We start from the raw sequence: 19,304 nt of genomic DNA, 5'->3' as shown, positions 1-19,304 counted from the left end.
ATTTATATCAACCAATAAAACATAAACCCTACTAAATTTTAGTATGATATAAAATTTTCAAAAAAATCTCAAATGAATGAAAATGAGCAGAAAAAAGAAATAGTTGTCATGGTTTGGATTTTCAGTTGGGTTTTGTCTCATTCTGTAGTTGTGTATTTATATTAGTGATTATTGTCTTGTGTTAATCTTAGTTATTCTTGAGTGTTTTCTGCTTTTGTCCTTAGTTTGTGTTCCTTGTGGTTTTGATTTGGTTCTTGTCATGTGTATGTCTTTTTGTGGTTGTCTTCAGTGTTTTGGTGTCTTTAATGTACTGTGTCTCTGTCTTCAGTTTCCCTGTGTTTGGTTTGGTTCTCCTTGTGTTTCCCTCCTTGTTGATTGCTCCTCATGTGTTTCACCTGTGTCTTGTTTCACACCTGTGTTGATCACTCACCTGTGTATAAAGTCTCTGTGTTTCCTTTGTTCTGTGTTGGTTCATTGTAGCTGTCTCCGTATGTCATGTCCTGTGTCTCCTGTGCCCCTTGGTTTCTTTCTGTGAGTTTCGTAGTACTTTGATCTTTTTTCCTTTTATTTGAGTTTTTGAATGTTAAGTTTAGTTAAAATAAAAGATTTTGTTTCATCTGCAACTGGGTCCTCCTCTCCTTTGTTTTCCTGGGATTCCTGGCAATAGTGTTATTGTATCTGCCCCTTCATTCACAAAATGTTTAAAAAATTTTTTTTCCTTTTCAGTTGCAAGGAATATATATATATATATATATATATATATATATATATATATATATATATATATATATATATATATATATATATATATATGTATATGTATATATATAAATATAAATGGCCTGCAGCTGGCTTACATTTACCAGCACCCCTTGATCACTAGGTGGCAGAATTGTACAACTCCTCATCTGATCTGCTCTGTTACTGTTACTTTTTATTTATTTATTTTATTTTTTATTTTTGCATCAATCCATTCTCCTAATTGGTTTCATCAACAAAAATCTGGGTTTCAGAATTTGTATCCCACACTATTTTGGCTCAGGGGACTCAACAGATTTCTTTTTAGAACATTATCAAAATTTTGAACATTTTTCTGTTTTCCTTTATCTATTTTGATGCTGTTTGGTCTCTTTCTTTGTGCTATTTCAGTTACTTTAATTTGAGAAGCATTTCTACTTTTTTCCAACTGTATGTTACTCTATGGTTTTCCAGTTGTTATTTTTAGTTATTTGCTGCTCTGTTCATTCTCACTCATTTTATTTCAATGTGCAGTGCTTTGGTGAACTTCTTTTTAAAGATTTGCTCTGTACATAAAGTGGATTTGATTGGATTAGACTGTTGTTAAGTGTTTACAAATAATAAAAAGGAGAGGAAAGAAAAAAAAGAAAAAAAAAATCATCTCAACATTGATTTTCTCTTCTTTCCCTACAGGCTGCATCATTCCAGCTGACCGCCGAAGCTTGGAGACCTTTGTAGGGCCTTTCTAACCTCTTCTGACTGCTTCACGTGCTGATGTCACCTGAGGTCACATGTGAGTCTTAAGGCCAAACAGCAGTCATGTGAGAGTCATCAAAGTCGCATGAATCAAGGTGTTAATCGGTGTGAAACTGTCGAGGAGACGTTGTCAGAACAAGCAGCGTGATAAGCTGATTGAGGGCGTCACTTATCGCTTGTCGCCACTTTAAAACTATTAGGCCTCACGTCTCTCACATTGGCACACCTTTGTTTTCAAAAGAGCAACCTGTTGCCTACTTTCAGTGTATCCAGTGAAGGATGAGAGTCAGTGTAGCCAAGTGAAAAAATCAACTTCTTATTGTCTGCTTGATCAACCAAGACAGCAAAGTTCTTGTACTTGTAAAGCTGGGACCTCAGTGTCATAGCGCACTGGAAAAAACTGAAAGCGAGTAACTAGAGTTGAACACTTTGGCTGGAATAAACACATCTGAGCTACATCTACCTAAACTCTTCAGTGAGTCACAGACAAGTCGGCTGCTTGCTGTGCTTGATTTTGATCTCTCTGTGTCAGGGAACATGATGGTGCGGGTGTCAGGATAGAAGTCTAAATGCACCATGTTGCATTGAGATATGTTATAGTCACTGCTAAATATTCACCTGTTAATTGATTATTTCCCAACCTTAGATGCAGAGATAATGGGTGAAAAGATCCATTAAATGACTGTGCAAAATTGTTTTAGGCTAGTTATGTATTATATATGACTGATATCTTCTACTTTACCAAGAAATATTTACACTTAACCTCATTTTTGTTCATTTTTTTTGTCTTTCCACTAAGACCTCTTCGGCACTACTAAAGTCTCTGTTTTTACACACTAACAGTGAAACTTTCTCAAGTTATTTAGAATATTTTTATGATGCAACCACCATCTGGCAGTTATATCCCACAACAACCAAGGGGCCAACAACCCCCCCCCCCCCCCCCCCCCCCCCAAAAAAAAAAAAAAAAAAAAAACACTATTTGAGTATTTGATGATTTGTTATTAGACATTTGAATATTTTGAAAAAAAATGACTCATCCCCAATTGCTGAGAGTCTGTTTCATTTTGATCATCCAGTTACTTTTTCTGTCTAAATATAAACCTGTGGAACTAATAAAAGACCTCTTCTAATTCAGTATACTATGATAATTCACATTAAAGCTACATAACATGGTATCCAAATGATATGAATGAGTTGGCAATGCATCATGAAAGACACAAGCATCAACGCTTATGAATCAAGGATTAAATTTGGATTAAACTTAGTATTTTGGTTTGAGAAAAATCAGTGTATGGCCAGTTGAGTTGTTGTTTTACTGATGGCACACTTCAGCTTCTTTTATTGATTGCTTATTTCTCGTTTTTACAGATAAAATGATCAATAAAGTTAATGAGTTTTCACTTGTAGGTTAATACACTGGGAAAAACTGAAATCTTATGAAGTGTTTTTGTCTTATTCTAAGAAAAAAAATGTCTTGTTATACTTGATATGTGCCACATTCAATTGTTCTATTGGCAGATTTTTTTTTACTTGTAACAACCATAGAGTGTATATAGAGTGGACAGTGTGGCCCCGCCATTTATCATTTAACGATTTTGAAGCAAAATTACCCCGTCATAGACGCAGCCATTGGTAGCAATTGCAGCCAGAGTCTGAGCAGTAGAGATGATGAGGGATTCTGGGAGAATATGAGTGAGGCTTGGTGACAAAAATAAAAATGTATTTTTTTTCTTTCGGGAGTCTAATCACTTCCGGACTCTACCTCCCGACATATTTTACAATCCTCCATTAGTTTTTAATCTCCTATAACTAATAAAAACGAAAATTCTCTGAAAAAAGAGGACTTGAATACAAGGTGGCCAAATGGTATTTTCAAGTCACCACAACAATCGGACGTGAGAAACATTTCTACGAGGAGCATTTATTTTTTAAAGTTTGACCACAGTCCATCTGGAATGGCTGGAAAGCCGGAATATTTTAACCTATACTGCAGCCAGCCACCAGGGGGAGCAGTTTTTGTGGAGACCCCACTTCGAGCCAAGCAAGCAGACATCCATTTTTTTTTTTTTACAGTATATGGTTACAAGTAATTCAGACCATAGACTGTGAAAAAAAAAAAAAGGATGTCATCTTGCTGGGCATCAGAAACTGCTCCCCCCGGTGGCTGGCTGCAGTATAGGTCAAAAAAATCCAGCTCCAGTTATTCCTGATAGGCTGTGGTCAAACTTTAGACAAAAAAAATAGATCTCGTAGAAATGTTTCTCACATCTGATTGTTGTGGTGATTTGAAGATATCATTTGGCTGACTTGTATTCAAGTCCTCTTTTTTCGGAAAAGTTTCATTTTCATTAGTTGTACAATGTTTTACGTCACGTTTAACGATGATTGACAGCTGCTGTTCTCATGTTTTTTTTTTCGGGGATGGTAAAACATGTTGGGAGGTAGAGTCAAGAAGTGATTAGACTCTCGAAAGAAAAAAATAACTATGATTTTTGTCACCCGTCTCCACTCAGATTCTCCCAGATTCTCTCACAGCCTCTACTGTGCAGACTCCGGCTGCACAACTGCTGCAATGGCGGCCCCTGTGATGGGGGTATTTTGGCTTCAAAACCGTACAATAGTAAATGGCGAAGCCACTGTGTCCACTCTATATAAAGTTTATGATTCCAACCTCATTGTGGTCCTTTAATAACTTAAAACAAGACATTTTCATGGACTGGTCAGGTGAATGTGGCTCATATTAAGTCTAAAAAACATTTTCAACTAAAAAAATAAGACAAAAACACTTGATAAGTTTCATTTTCTCGCAGTGTAAACAATTTAATATCCATACCATTCTCAGCTCGTCTTGCAGAGTTACCATGTTTTAAGTGAAGCAGGTTTTTAAGTAAACAGAGAGGGACAGAAATTACTGAATTTGGGGCAGAAAAAAAGTGTTTGAATGAATGAAAAGAAAAAAATCTGACCCTTTAAAAACATAGACCCTTTACGGCTAATGCCCTTTGAGGAAGGAAACGCCTTCTTCAGGTGCCAGATCCTGTGACAAGTCACAAGTGGTTGTGTCTTTATTTTAAGCGGTCACAAGCCGACACGGTCGAGAGCTCCTGCACAGAAATACATTATGCTAACCTCAAGTGTGTGAGCGCTCGGCTTTGTTTGAAAGCATTCAATCAAAATGAAATCATCTGAAGAGGATTGGAATTTATTTGATGTAAAAATGCACGGCTTATCTAGAATTAGCCTTTAATGACAAAAATCCTGTATTCTATTCATCTGATTACAGAAACAGAAACAGACATACACTCGGAGTTTAGTTAAATAAGCTTTATAATACTAAGGAAAACTTAAACTGTATAACCTCTAAAGCTCCCTAAGACTTTAATACCGAGTCTTGGCTGTGCTCCAGTTTGAAAGAATAACGCTGAAACAGCATCTTTACATGTTTGACTGAGTTTATTTCAGTGAATAAAATATGTCTCTACACAAAAACATGTACAACAATACAATATTAAAATATTTTAACTGCATTTTATATACACAATGACAAAAACATACGTGACATACATATCTCACAACCTATATGACAAATAGGTAAGATTAAGATCAGAGGACAGCTGCCTTGGTCCATCATTCACTTTGTACATACAGACTGCATTTCAGTCAGACGTCAACAGTCCAAAGTCATACTTTCACAATAAGTCTGAGGTATTCATGGCATGATTACATGTGGACTAATTGGTGTATCTTATTTCTATTTACAGAGCAGCAAAATGAGGAGTCACAAGACCCGTCAGGGCCATCGTCTTCTGGGTCTACATCCAGAAGAGTTGAAACCGGTGTCTGAAAGAGAGAAGGAGAAAGGTATGAGAAAGTGAATACTACCGCCTAATATTATTATTAGTAACAGTTAAGGCTTTGTTGACTCACTATGACATCTTAAAGTAGCTTAAGATGATAGAAGTCAGTGTCTTTGTTAGTAAACAATGATTCAAGGTGAAGGTTATCGAAAATAATTCTCAAAAGTAGGGATGGATGATATCACTTTTTTTTTTTTTTTCAGACGGATACTAGAATGAGTACTCCCTCTTGAGTACTCACTGATACCGGGTACCGATATCATTTGGTCTTTTGATACATATAATTTCAATTAACCATGACAGATAATTTCTAACAAAGACGGAACAGTCACTCTGCTGTTAAGTTTGAAATAAAACACAAAAAATTCTTTGAATTTATAGATATTTTTTAATGAATTAAAAAGTGCCAAAAAATAGAAGAAAAAATCTAAAAATTTTCAGAGTTTTAGTATCTATTCAAATAAATCGAAGTGCAAAATAAAACAGTTTAACTGTTCTATATTCTGGTTCATTCATATTTTCTGAGCAGGACCTTGCACACATTTGCTGTTGTCAAACCATGGCAATGAAGCGCCAACTACTGGTGAGGAGGACTTTCTCAGCGCAAGATTTTTTTCACTTTGAATATCAGCTGCTGCATCGGCAGCCTTTACGAGTACCCATACCATGAAATAAGGCTGGTGTCGGTACTCACCCATCCCTACTCAAAAGTTAGTAAAAAGTTAGGCTGCTTTCTAGTTCTCTTGTCACTGATAAACGTTATGACTGAAAACTAAAATGAGTATAATAGTCAAGACTTCCAGAGTGCTGTGATCAGTCTCTTGATTCTCCTGAGGGCAAAGAAGTTGTTTCTACAACTCTGTTTGGCTTGAGTTAAAACTAGCCGAGCAAAAATGACTTGGCTTTTTAAGATGCTGGGGGATTTTTTTTTTACCATTTGAATTTTTCTTAAACCCTTTTCAGGCTTTTTTCTGAACTAATTTCCTAGCTTAAGTGTTATATTGTATAAACCCAAACAACATGCAACTCAACCTTCTCCTCAGGCTTTTGTTTCTGAAAAAAGAAAACATGAGCAAGAGATCAAATGTTCTTCTCACCTTATCTCTTGATGAAAGCAACAGGAAGTTCTCGTTTGGGGACCAAAAGACCTGAGTGGATCACGTCGAGAGGCTCATTGTCTGTCGCCACAATCTCATAGTCTCTGACCAACTGTAACAGATGAAAGCAGAGATTAATAAAACAGCCAAGAGGGACACAAGGCAGAAAAAATAATACAACACATCATCTCAGTGCTCATGGTTCATTGTTCAGCTGATCCTGATACTTATTTTGTTCCTTGTGTAAATTGTAACATTATTCTACTTTTCTTATTATTCATTTTTATTGCTATTATTGAATTTTTGCACTTTGTGAGCTGCTGTGACAAGAAAATTTCCCCCATGAGGGATCAATAAAAAATATTCTATTGTATTCTATTCTTCTCAAAAAAACAATGATAGTATATGAGTGATGATGATGATTTGCTCTTGTCCACTCTTACCCAGCACATCGCCAACTGCAGCTGTAGCTCCGCCAGCCGCCGCCCGATGCACATTCGCTTTCCGATACCGAACGGAAGATGGGCGAAGGGGTTGATGGTGAGGTTCTCCCGCAGCCAGCGCTCAGGTTTGAACTGCTTTCCATCGTCAAAGTACTCCTCATTTGAGCCCAGTGCGTGGCTGTTTATCATCAGAACTGTCTGTAAAAGGGTGAAAACAATAATATTTATGAGTTTTTCAGTTCAGAGAAGGGCCAAATACTGCTTGACTTTTCTAAGTCTCATCCCTCAATGCAGTTTGCGTTGCTCTACATGCGTTCAACAGTTGCTCCATTTAGACTGCAGGTTACATGAACCTGTTTTCTAACATGCGTCTTTCAGACGTTCGTCAAATGTAAATGAATACAGTAATCTGCTCATGTCAGATAAATAGCAATGAGAACTAAGCCACTTACTCCTTTGGGAATGGCATAATCTCCCAACACAGTGTCTTTGTCCAGGGTCCTGCTGGTGAATGGGACTGACGGTGATACCCTGTAAGAAATAAGATAGTTATGCGACTGCGGTCTCAAAGAAGCTATAGTGTAGCATGACACACATGTCTAAGCTCTTTAACTGTAGCTAACCAAACTCCTGTGTTTTTCCCAGTCTGAGATAAGGAGAGATATAATCTCCAGTCATTTACATTCCCTGGGTGAGGTAGTTATGGCAAAAGCCTCAAATAACAAGTTAGAAAACTTGTGACTACATGAGAAGACAGGGGAGAGTGGACCATATATGGGTCAGGAAGTAATCTGAACGTGACCAGGAGGTAATTTTAAGCTGGGATCACTGGTTGTTACTGGTCATACCTCTTTATCTCATGGAGCTTATTTTCAAGCCAGTCGAGTGTGGGAGTTTTGGCTCTTAATCACTGTGGTAACTGGGAAATAACTGAGGCCGTTGGTTTTGTTTCATAACTGGGGGTTTGTTATAAAATTAACTGGTCTTTGTTGGTAGACTTTGTGGTATTATATCATGTAACATTACATGTCAATGCATTCCAGGTGGATTTAGTGCCAAAAGCTGCAGTTCTTTGGGTGGCCACTTGAGGCTGATTCCAATAGTGAGTCAATCACCATAGACTCCCATGTTAAATTCCCAACAACCAACATCTTAAATAAAGTTATCTACAGGCTGATATTAAAAAACCTCCTTCCTAAAGTCATGACAACAGTACTAAGGATAAGTTTTAATCATAATTCACCTGGCTGAAATTTCATTTAGGCTAATATTCATCACAGTAAGGGGGCTTAGCTCATGCTAGCAGCTTACTGTCTATTTGTTTGCTTTCACATCAGTTAATTCCAGTTGCTTAACTTTGTATGTTGCCTACAAATATTATATTCTTTCATGGAAATTGGGACTGATAGTTTTTCCGTGTGATAAACGTCAAGATTGTTAAGTTGTTAGCTAGCCGCGTCATTGTGGCATTTGCCCTCATTATTGCTAGCTTGTTCAATTTTTGTCATATATTATTTTAACTAAATTTTATATGAGATTCAGCATTGCATATTATAGTATGGCCTGACATGTATAAATAAAGCTGTTTTCTTTTAAAATGGTCTTTATCGGTAAGCTAGCTGCATATCGCTAACGATCTTAGACTCTCAGGTCAGATATTTCAACTGCAAGCTGCTTTCAACTGCATTGGAAAATTGACCTGTAATACACTTTCCCATGAGCTTGTAAATAGGTCAGCTATGTTTTTTAAGGCCTCAAGCATCAATGTAGCAACAGTAAAAGTCTGATAGCTTAGCATTAGCAAAATTCCAGCGAATTGGTTACTACTGGAACCAAAAGGAATTTAACATGTCACCAGCTTTTACCAGGGGACTCAGGGTATAAAAGTCTGTTTACAGCCTGTTTTTGTGTAGCTCATTCATCGTCCATGACCTTGTGTTACTGTACCTCATAGACTCCTTGAGGCAGGCTTTGAGGTAGGGCATGCTCTTGATGTGCTCTCCACACGGGTCCTGGCCGGCAGGCACCACCTCTTTAATCTCCTGCAGTAACTTCCTCTGGGCTCCAGGGTTACGTGACAGGTTGAAAATAGCCCACAGCATACTGTTGGCAGTCTGAGAAACATAAACACAGCGCGCCAGAGAGCGAAAGAGGGGGGAGAAGGAGGGGAGAAAGGAGTCAGAGAGGGGATGTCACTTACTCGGGCAGCTACTTTAAGTGCATTCCTCAGTGGGGTCCTGAAAGGAGCTAAGGAATGTTTGAGGTTCCTGAAAGGCTCCTCAGTTACATCTACACCACATTCATGTTCTGCTTTGAAGCACTGTAACTACAGCAGCTGTTTGCACTAGAGGCTGTCTTCCCTGTTCACTACTCGAGGGGAAATGGGCCAGAGGTAAAACATTTAAAAGTTAGCATGTGCTTTTAGCCATGTGTTGGCGCTGTTCAGATATGGATGATTTCATATCTTATTTATAGTTTTAACTGTGATAGAACAAGTGATAATCAATAGACACATCATTTGTTAGCATAAACACTTAGGAAAACAGCTAGCCTTACTCTCAGACTTGAAACATCATGTGCTTTATTGCTTCTCTACAAAACCACTGAAGGAATAAATAATAAAATATTAGGCCGAGGTTGCAGCTACATCATCACCCAGAGATATTCTAACAACAAGCGTCAACTCAACCTTCTGACCAAAAACTAGTCCGAACAAAACCTAAAATCTGTTACTGTAAAATTTCCTGTTTTGGTTTTTAAGGAGCAGATATCTCTGCAGTGTCTCATACCGTCTCCACTCCTCCGATCTGCAGCTCCGTGATGGCAGCGTACAGCTCCTTCTTGGAGAGACAGCTGTTGCGTAAGATGTCGCCGATTAAGTCATCAGGGGCTGTGACGGCGTTCCTCTTCAGCTTCTTGTCGATGTAGACTTTGGCTGTGTAAACACAAGGCAGAGTATGTGTACAAGGAATGCCAATGGAGTCAGCATGTTTCTGTTAGGTGTCTGTGTCTTTTGGCTGGTTAAGACCAAGAGTTACATGAACGCCTCAACAACTAGCAAGACCGTCAGGGGTAAGGTTGGTCATATCGTATTACATATGATTTTGCAGCTGGTAAGCTGTTTATGGAGTAACAGCAAGTATTCAATTCAGAGGTTTCTTTTTTGAATCTCCAACAACTAAGTTTAAATTTTAGATTAGACATTTAAAATAAAGTCAGATGTAATCTGGGATATTAGGTGGTAAAACAGGCGCCCCATGTACGGCTGCTACAGTCCTCGACAACATTTGATGATTGACTCCTCAAATCCCTCTCAACATTTCTGTCCGTCTCACCTTTCCTATCTATTAAACTAAAAAAAAAACATAAATATATTCAGAAAAAGGTCCACAAACAAGTGCACCATCCTGATCTGTCCACAGGGGGTGCCAAAATCAAACCATAGTTTCCCATGGCATCAAAATGAAGTTTTGAAAAGATTTGACGGTAAATTCCTTATAAATAAGTTTATTGTTGACTTTCAGTGTCATATTACATTGTTTTGGATGTTACATGAATAATTTCAGTCAACCGTTAAGAAATTTGCTCAATTTCCGCCGATATGCTTCGATTAATGTCCGTTTTTTTAGTGTTCTGAAGCAGGTAGGAATCATTTTGAGGGCACTTTTTGTTTTTATATTCCCTGCAGTATGCACTTGTGTTTGTATTTCAAATACCTCCTGTGCCATTTATGTAGCAGGCCATTAGCACTAGATGCTGGTGATACAATATGTTAAAGTAAGTTTGTGTTTCTAAATTTGTTGGTCTGATGCCCAAATGCCCTCACTTGACATCTATATGATAGTCATGAGTCTATATAAGAGTGTGAGACTATTTCCGTACAGCTTCTCCAGATGCACTCGTTTGATCCCTGACTGTTGATACGAGTTGTGACCTGAGGAGTGTTGATGTGATACGCATTTAAAGCAACAAATGAACTTATCAAAAAGCATCCTCAATCACCTATCCTCGTGCGGCTTGAATACTGTGTTGATTTGTGTGTTTGTCGACAGGTTGTAACGGGTAGTATTCAAACAACCCAACCAGCATCATCGTCTTCCTCCCCTCAACCTCCAGCCTACTACAAATATTTGGCAGAGTTCTCACTCTTAGGTCATGCGGTTTACTACAACTCTGGCGCCACTTGCCCCGAGTGCCAAGTACACACACACACACACACTCAGAGAAAAAACAGAGGCACCCAGTTCAAACCCACCCTCCCTCTTTATCTCCTCTATCTCCTCTCTGACTGGAACTGAGCTCAAACTGGTCCAAACGTCACGCAGAGGAGGAGACACACTGAACCAGAGCTTTGTGTACCGTAGAATAAATGTGTGTTTGTCTTTGTACCTGTGCTGAAAATGCGGTCCCATGCTGCAGTGTGGTCCCGCCATGTTTTGGTGTTGAAGTTCTTGTGCATCTTCACCGGTGTGACCATCATCATGCCAAACGTGCTCATCATCTGCAGAGGAAAGACAAAGAGGGATGATCAAAAACTCATCGTTATCACCTCTTTGTTGAACATCTTTGATGCAATCTTCGTCACAGTTTTCTTCTTGCACCCGCTGCCCTGTGAGACCTTTGTGAGGTCTCCACTTATCTTGTCCTGACTGTGTGTGGATGATATTGGTTTGGCCTAGTAAATACAGTGAGAGTGTCAGAGTGACACTGATGAACCCCATGAACTGTGATCACTTTCTGAAAACTCTCACACTTTCTCGGGGCAGATCTGAGCAGAATAACAGGAGGGACTCACTGTCTTCACGGCTGTGATGAAGTTCATGGCTTCCTCGTTGACTTTTTCCTGCAGCAGACCAAATCGCTTGTCGTAGAGGATGAGACAGATGGCTGAACGATACAGAAAGTCACAGAATAAAAGTTCAGTTCGAGTCATCTTTGTATTTTCCACTTGTAGATATTTCAAAGTTAATACAATGATATGTTTTAAACAAAACTGGCACACAAATGACATGGCTTTTGACACCAGACTGTCCAATTCGGACTTAATTTAGGGTCACACATAGAGGAAATAAGCTGGTTGATGCATTTAAAGCAAATTTGAGTCTTCTCACAAGTAAAAATACTGAAACATTTTCTTTTATTACACAGATTTAAGACCCAAACTTAAAGATTAAGATGATTTCTGCATGATCACTGCATGATATCTAATGAATAAATGGAGTATAAGCATGCTGAAGGAGAAGGAAAGCAGTTGAACTTACTCTCAAACGACCATTTATTCAACTCGAAGTACAAGTCCTCAATCTTTCCATCAAGGGTTATTTTTCCAACTCTGTCAATAAAGTCCACCAAAACCTACATCCACAGAAAAACTCAGTGAGAAATCCATCATAAATGGGAGAAAATGCTGATTTAAAGACTGTGAAATGAGGCTTACCTGGTTTATTTTGCGATCCAGCTTCACAACCTCTGTGGGCTTCATGAGTTTATGCTGAAAAGCGCTCCTCACCCTCTGCCAGTCCTCTCCCTCCCTGCAAACACACACACAGGCTGGATCAGAGCGCGCTCAATGAAAACTTTTACAGCCTCGGATTTCAGTCTTGGCGAGTTTTGCGCATTTTCCGTCAAAACACAGGAGGAATGGGACAGCTAGCGTGCTTACAGGATGAGGAGTCCGTACGCCTCGTCTCTCATGTCTCTGTACGCTGTCCAGGGTTTGATCTCCAGCCTCTGAGGGTAGGTTCCCTCCTCTCTGTAGAGCGCCTCCAGCAAGCAAGGTGCGCCAATGTGCACTGATTTAAAGGAGCCCAGCTTCAGGCGGAAAATCTTACCGAATTTTTTATGATAATCAACCTGGAAAAACACAGACACATAAAAATAGGAAAATAGAAAATATTAAAAACATCAAAAAATGTTAAAAACCGCACTTAAGTTGCAGGATTTTGCATTAAAAACATTCTTAATGCAGAAATAAAACGACTTGTGTTGGTGGTTTTTCCATACCAGAGCCTCATGCTGCCTCGTCAGACCTCCTTTCCGCAGAATGTCAACCAGACTGCCCACCAGGGGCCAGTTGGTAGGTCCCGGGATCGAGTCCAGGCTGTGCGCTCTGAAGGCAGCGTGCGGGCAGCGCACAGCCTCCACAGCATCCTTCTCCTCCAGGACGCACACTGAGGATGTGGGTTTGAAGTGCTGCAGCCCCACAGTCTTTTTTTTCAGCAGCTCCACGATCTGAGGAACTTTTTGGATCTGCGCCCTCATCCTCAAATCTGAATATTATTTTATTATTAAAAAAAAAAACACGGATTGATGTTGTGTCACCCAGCTGCTCCTCTTTATTATCTTGGGAGTTTCTTGGAAGTGTCACACCTTCACGCCATTATATATACCCTGAGAGTGTTTATTCCTGCCTGCACCGAACCAATCAGGGGCCGGTCCCGTATGGTGTGGCCGTCGAGCCTACTATTCATTTACGGATGCACGTTGGGAGGATCGCATGACCCCAGCAAGTCGGAGGAAGTGCCCCCACTCCCCCCCCCCTCCGCTTTATAAATAAACATGGGCCACATCGGAGGTGACGCGGTTCGTTTCAGAGTGACCCGCGACGAGAAGAACCGAAACTTTGGCAAAGCAAATACTACTGTCACACTTCTGCACCGTGGGCAAATATTTGACCGATTGCAGGTTGCGTGTGTGTGTTTGCTTTGTTCGTGTTTTGGAGTGTGTGTTCTCTTTAGAGGGGTGAAGGGGGGTAACTGGTAGTTCTCCGGTTTAATATTTGTCACATTAATGCTCAATTTCAGTCCAAATCAACATTTTCTTTTAGTCCATGAAAATGATTATTTAAAAACCTCAATCACTAAAATCTACCATTTAATTATCTTAATGTATCTGTTTTCAGTAAGACTTTTCTTGAGATGACTTGTTGGGTTTACCTGCAGAGAAATCCTGCATGGATTTCACTCTCCCTCCTCTCATGCTTCCAACTGCACACACACACACACACACCTCCCACCCTAGCCCGTGACTCAAATAACCAGCACAGGGGCCCCCATGTTGTTACCCAGTAAAACTGTTCATTCACACACTCTCAGGTGGCATCAGAACAACTGTGACTCATGTGTGCAGCATATTGAGGAGTAAGAGCTTCCTCAGGTGTAACACACACCTACAGCAACGTCTCTGCTTACCTCCAAGGAAACAACGCAGTAAAAACTCAACACAAGCATCACATTTATTGATTTTTAGACAGTTAAAGTTGGTAGCTAGTACAGTCACTCATCTTGTATCACTTAGAAAAGGCTGTCTATATTTCCTTTAAACTAGGGATGTCCCGATCACCTTTTTTTTTATCCCGATCCGATTCCGATTTTTTAAATTTTGAGTATCTGCCGATCCCGGTATTTCCCGATCTGATCTTTCAGCAATGCATTAGGAAAAAAGAAAAGAAAAAAACTCCTAAAAGTTGTCCTTCGAGTTTTTTTATGTGATTTAAATGAAGGTATCATTCTAGCCAACATGGATATAGCTTTTTTTCTCCACTTAGTGCAGCATTGGATCAACAAATTAAAAATAAAGCTCCTCAGTGGTGCACCACAAGATAACCTTGTATGTGCGTGACAATAAGGTTGCAATTTCTTGTTTGCAATATCGTTGTACTTGTTATAATGACAAATAAAGTTACATTCTAAAATGAATGATGATCTATTATACACATTTTAAACAAATTTTTAACATTAAAAACAAGAACTAAGGCCCCAGGCTTTTTCCGATTCTGTCTCCCCCCATCTCCGATCGTTTAAAAAATGCCCCGATCTGATCCCGATCACGTGATCGGATCGGGACATCCCTACTTTAAACACTTTTTTTTTTGTACCTAGGTGAGTTCAATGATAGAATAAATACCTCTTCCAACATAAGCTGCGTTTCCACCAAGCAGTACGGGTCGGTTCAGTACGGTTTGGGACGGTTTGGGACAGTAGAGTCTCATCCCGTTTGCGTTTCCACAGCAAACTGTGGTGGGCGGCGTGTAAGCCGCGTGCCGGAAGCCACAGCTGGTAAACAATAGCGCGACGCCGTAGCAGCTTACCCCGCGATTAAATCCAACAAAGAAGAAAACGCGACACAGTAAACAAAGAGCACGGATGGAAGACATGCAGCATTTCGTCCTCTCTGTGATTTTCATGTAACTCTCTGTTACAAAGTGCAATCAAGCTTCGTTTCAGAGAAGTCTGTGAGCCGCCAGGAGAAATGCAGCCGCTGTGAGTGACGATTCTTTTGACTAATCAACCGTCTGCAGTGTGTTGCTCCACCTCCCGAGAGCGGATCGGTTCAGTCTGGCACCCATACGAAAGGGTCCCAAAAAAGTGGGACGGCTTGTCTCGGTTTTTAGGGATCCGTCCTGGGATGAGTCTGTGGAAACACCGCTAAAAGCGCACCGTACCGAGACGAACCGACCCGGACTGCTTGGTGTAAACGCAGCTATACAGTCTAGGACCGAAACAGCTACCTTCATTTCCCCTCTAAGAGATTTACGAGCCATTTTCCACTCTCATCTGTAAACTACGGTAATCTCAGGGAGAAAAATAAGGGAATTTGTGTTTCACAATGAATTGTGTATCATTGGGACAGTCTTTTATTTCTCTTTTAAATGGAGCCACTTTTTCAGGAACAGCAGAGCTGAATTTGTGTGTTGCAACCCATGAAATTTTGCCGAATCTTCCCTGCCAGTGCCAAACATCTCATTCTGCCATTACCTCTTGATTGGTGGATTAGAGTGTTTCTCAAAGTTGGGTTCCAGGACCCAGAGGGGTCTGCAAACCACAGCTAGGGGGTCAAAACAATCGTTAAAGTGTACTTTATCATTAAAAAAGCGTATTAACAAACTGGGATCTCTTGCACTTTTAAAATCAGCTATCTTTTCCACGTACTCTGTCCAGTATAAATGTAGCCTAATTCTGTCATTGCAAAATACCACATAGTACATGGATACAAAGTATTGATATGAAGCAAATCATTGTTATGATAGCGAGGGGGTCCAACTTGGAAAGAGGTCCATGGTTTGAAAAAGTTTGAAAACCTCTGGATTAGATGATTGATGTCAGAAGAAACAAGACATATCAATAATTTATCCATTCAACAAACATCAAGCATCTGACTGTCAGCACTGGTGGTAGTTTTTTAATGCTCAGAATTGAGATCACAAATCTCTGTCATGATTTATCTAAGAAAAATATTGTTCTGACTTTTAAGAAAACAAAAAAGAACATTCAAATGTTCATTTATTGGGATGGGTATTGATAAGATTTTACTGATACCAATGCCCTTGTCGATACTGTTCACTGATCCGAATTGATTCCCTCTTCAGCTCCTGCGAATTTTCCCTGTAGAAAATGTAGCTTAACAGGTTTTCTGTGATCAGATCCCCAAATAACCGAGACAAGCCGTCCCACTTTTTGGGACCCTTTGGTATGGGTGCCAGACTGAACCAATCAGCTCTCGGAAGGTGGAGCGACAACACTGCAGACCGTTGATTGGTCAAAAGAATCGTCACTTACAGCTACAGTGGCTGCATTTCTCCTGGCGGCACACAGACTTCTCTGAAACAAAGCTTGATTGATCTTTGTATCAAAGAGCTACATGCCAATCACAGAGAGGACGAAATGCTGCATGTCTTCATCCATGCTTTTTGTTTACTGTATTGCGTTTTTCTTCTTTGTTGGATTTATTAGCGGGGTAAACTGTGTCGCGCTGCTACGGCGTCACACTATTGTTTAACAGCTGCGGCTTTAGGCATCCGGCTTACATGCCGCCTACCATGAGAGGGCACAGATTTGCTGTGGAAACGCAAATGGGATCAGGCTTAGCTGTACCAAACCGTACTGAACCGACCTGGACTGATTGGTGGAAACGCGGCTCTAATGTCTCAGGTGGTTATAGCAATGCTTTAAGCTGTTTGGAACCTTTCCATAGTTATGAAATCAGCCACAAGCATGCAGTAACGTATCTTTTATTTTCCTGTGACTATTTTGACATTTGGAGTTTCCAGTATTGTGAACAAAGAGAATTTTTGATATGTTTCTGTGATGATGGTTGAAATTCTGTTTTAAAACCCAAGCTATATCAATGTATGCTAACTACTAGCATATAAATGTGATTTCCTATGTTAGCATCAAGCCAGTGCTATGTTTTCTTTGTTGTATAAAAGGTAATGATATTGACAGATTGAGCTATTTTTAATCTTTTCTTAGCTGGAACCAGTTTTAGATTCCCACCTCTAGTCATTCAAGCAGCATCAGCAGCATTCAGCCCTTCCCCGGTGGCAGCAGGCTTACGTATTTTAAAGATGCTTTACCATCAGTGGAAGGAGTTGGCAGCAGTGGTGCTGGGTTAGGGAAACAGAATAAGCTGTTTGGCATCAGCAGAGAAGATTCGGCAAATCTTTTATGGGCGCAACCCACATACCCAACTCTGCTGCTCATCCTGTAAATGCATGTTCATCACAAATGTGGCTCCATTTAAACAGACTTTGCAGAAGTAAAAGATTAACTGCCATGAAGCATTGTTACAATAATAAGAAGTAATCTTCCATTCACAGATTTCCTTACTTTTTGTGCAAAGTTTACAAGATGCCAAAGGGTCTTTCAACAAGCACCCAAAACATCCCCTCAGTGGTTTTGCTTGCAAGTTCACAGATGGACCAAAAAGAAGCTTCCAGGTTTCTGTCCTTTTTGCCCAAGACTGAAAAAGTACCATTCTGATTTCTGTTGACTGTTTGGTACCTCCAGTTTTAGGACCAGGCCCCTCATGTACAGAGGCTTCAGCCCCTGTTACACTGGTTGTTGAATCAACTCTTGCTGCTGCTGCTGCATTAGAGTGTGAAAGTGGGTGTGACAAAAGGAAAGAAAGAGACGGACTGATACAACCAAAACCAACCCAGCAGGGATGGAAAAGTTGAAAAAATTAAACAGATCATGAAACTCGAAGGTGATACCAATAATAATGGTGGGATTGAAGCTGATTACCATTACTCTAGAAGATCTGATGGTGCCTGGCCATTTAGAGCTTTCTGGATTATTCTTAGATAAATAAAGACTCCTTAGGGGATTACTGGAATAGCCTTATAGCAGGGTTTGCAGAAATCCAACCTAGGGGTAACAAAGACATTGACTTTTATTAGACAACAGAGAAATGCTGATCTGGGAGAACTCCTCGATTTACAAGGATTTTTACAGAGTGAAAAATCAAGATGACACGTAGAAACTCTGACTGGTCTTTTGGTAATTGATTATATCTTCAACAGCTTTGAAAGCTGATAGAATGTTGAGTGGACCTGCAGATAGTCTCTGATTAGAGATATAAACCCATTAGGTAACGTCATACTGAGAGAGTTACGCAACAAAAAGTAGGTTAATCAGGAGCTTTATAAATGAAAAATCAATCCAGTCAATCTAAAAAGATGGCCTCGTTTTGTTATATTGAGTGTTGGCTTTCATGTGGTGTGTATACTGCAAACACTGATGAAGAAGAGAAAAATAAATGGTGTTTATGTTTAAAAAGAATGGACTTACCATTATTAGAACTTGTTAGCATTTTAAGTCAAGGGCTTGAGAAGCTTAACATAAATTATATATTCTAGGATCTCCTGGCTGGAAAGTGGCGATGGCGTTTGAGGACAAGAAGCTTCTGCGATGCATGAGTAGGATCCACAATTTGTCTTTTTTTTAACCATCAAAATATCCAATAAATCATTTTTACTTATTTATCTTTATTTTATTTTGTGCACAGTAACCATACATTTCTTCTTTTTAGTGTAAGAAAATGAATTTCTTTGAAATTGAAAGGGAGTTCATATCGAGGTGATTTTCTCTGATTTTAAACATAAATATTAGATTCCATTTTTACCAAGACTGTTTTTCTACATGCTGTTAATTACTAAACATTGCACAGTGAGGTGTGATGCAGCCTGTGCAACACTTTCAACAGTGCATGCTTCTGTGTTTAAGTGTGTTCACACTGAAAGAATGGAAAAACAAAGAGCACATCTGATTTGTTGGTGCTCTCAAAACGGTAAAACATGTTGAGTGTGGGATGATTGTTTGCACAACTGATCACATCAGTGAAAATTCTTTAAATTTAGAGGAAACATTTCAGACACATCTGAACTCTTTAACTTATAAACTCTTTCCAGATAGCATTATATATAGTCATTTATAAGCCAGGGTTCCCGTGGGTCCTTAAAAAGTCTTAAAATGTCTTAAATTAAAATCCGGGTAATAAAGGTCCTAAATTGTCTTATTTACGGTAATTTTGCTGTCAGTATTACATTTCTGGATGGTGCATTTAATGCCGATGACATGTGTGGTGTGTGTTTGTTGCAATTTGATTCACCAATTAAATTTCAGTAAATA

The 19,304-nt window shown here is 39.5% G+C and overlaps 1 protein-coding gene and 1 long non-coding RNA gene across 3 annotated transcripts; one reads left to right on the top strand and one right to left on the bottom strand.

Annotated features, from left to right (window-relative positions):
• Positions 1-473: 473 nt before the first annotated feature.
• LOC141791177 (uncharacterized) lies at positions 474-18,604 on the top strand. Of its 2 annotated transcripts, none has more exons than XR_012598307.1 (5): positions 474-531; positions 1,432-1,531; positions 5,259-5,358; positions 6,899-7,019; positions 18,533-18,604. It is a non-coding gene; the product is annotated as an uncharacterized LOC141791177 (long non-coding RNA). The 2 variants fall into 2 exon arrangements; XR_012598303.1 differs by lacking the exon at positions 18,533-18,604 and adding an exon at positions 10,947-11,143.
• cyp24a1 (cytochrome P450, family 24, subfamily A, polypeptide 1) lies at positions 5,127-13,155 on the bottom strand. The gene is made up of 12 exons (XM_074671312.1): positions 12,898-13,155; positions 12,557-12,747; positions 12,332-12,425; positions 12,156-12,249; positions 11,690-11,781; positions 11,284-11,395; positions 9,684-9,829; positions 8,842-9,008; positions 7,347-7,425; positions 6,895-7,092; positions 6,452-6,563; positions 5,127-5,337 (listed from the first exon to the last, which is right to left on the bottom strand). The coding sequence occupies exons 1-11, from the start codon at positions 13,153-13,155 to the stop codon at positions 6,453-6,455; spliced, it is 1,542 nt and encodes a 513-aa protein (XP_074527413.1). The 3' UTR covers positions 5,127-5,337; position 6,452.
• Positions 18,605-19,304: the final 700 nt, after the last annotated feature.

Source organism: Halichoeres trimaculatus, unplaced genomic scaffold (assembly GCF_033239565.1).
Source record: "Halichoeres trimaculatus isolate MK-OKI-2021-1 unplaced genomic scaffold, fHalTri1.1 fHalTri1_scaffold_1, whole genome shotgun sequence".
Lineage (NCBI taxonomy): Eukaryota > Metazoa > Chordata > Actinopteri > Labriformes > Labridae > Halichoeres > Halichoeres trimaculatus.
The sequence above is the reverse complement of the archived record's forward strand: the minus strand, read 5'-3'. Positions and strand labels throughout refer to the sequence as shown.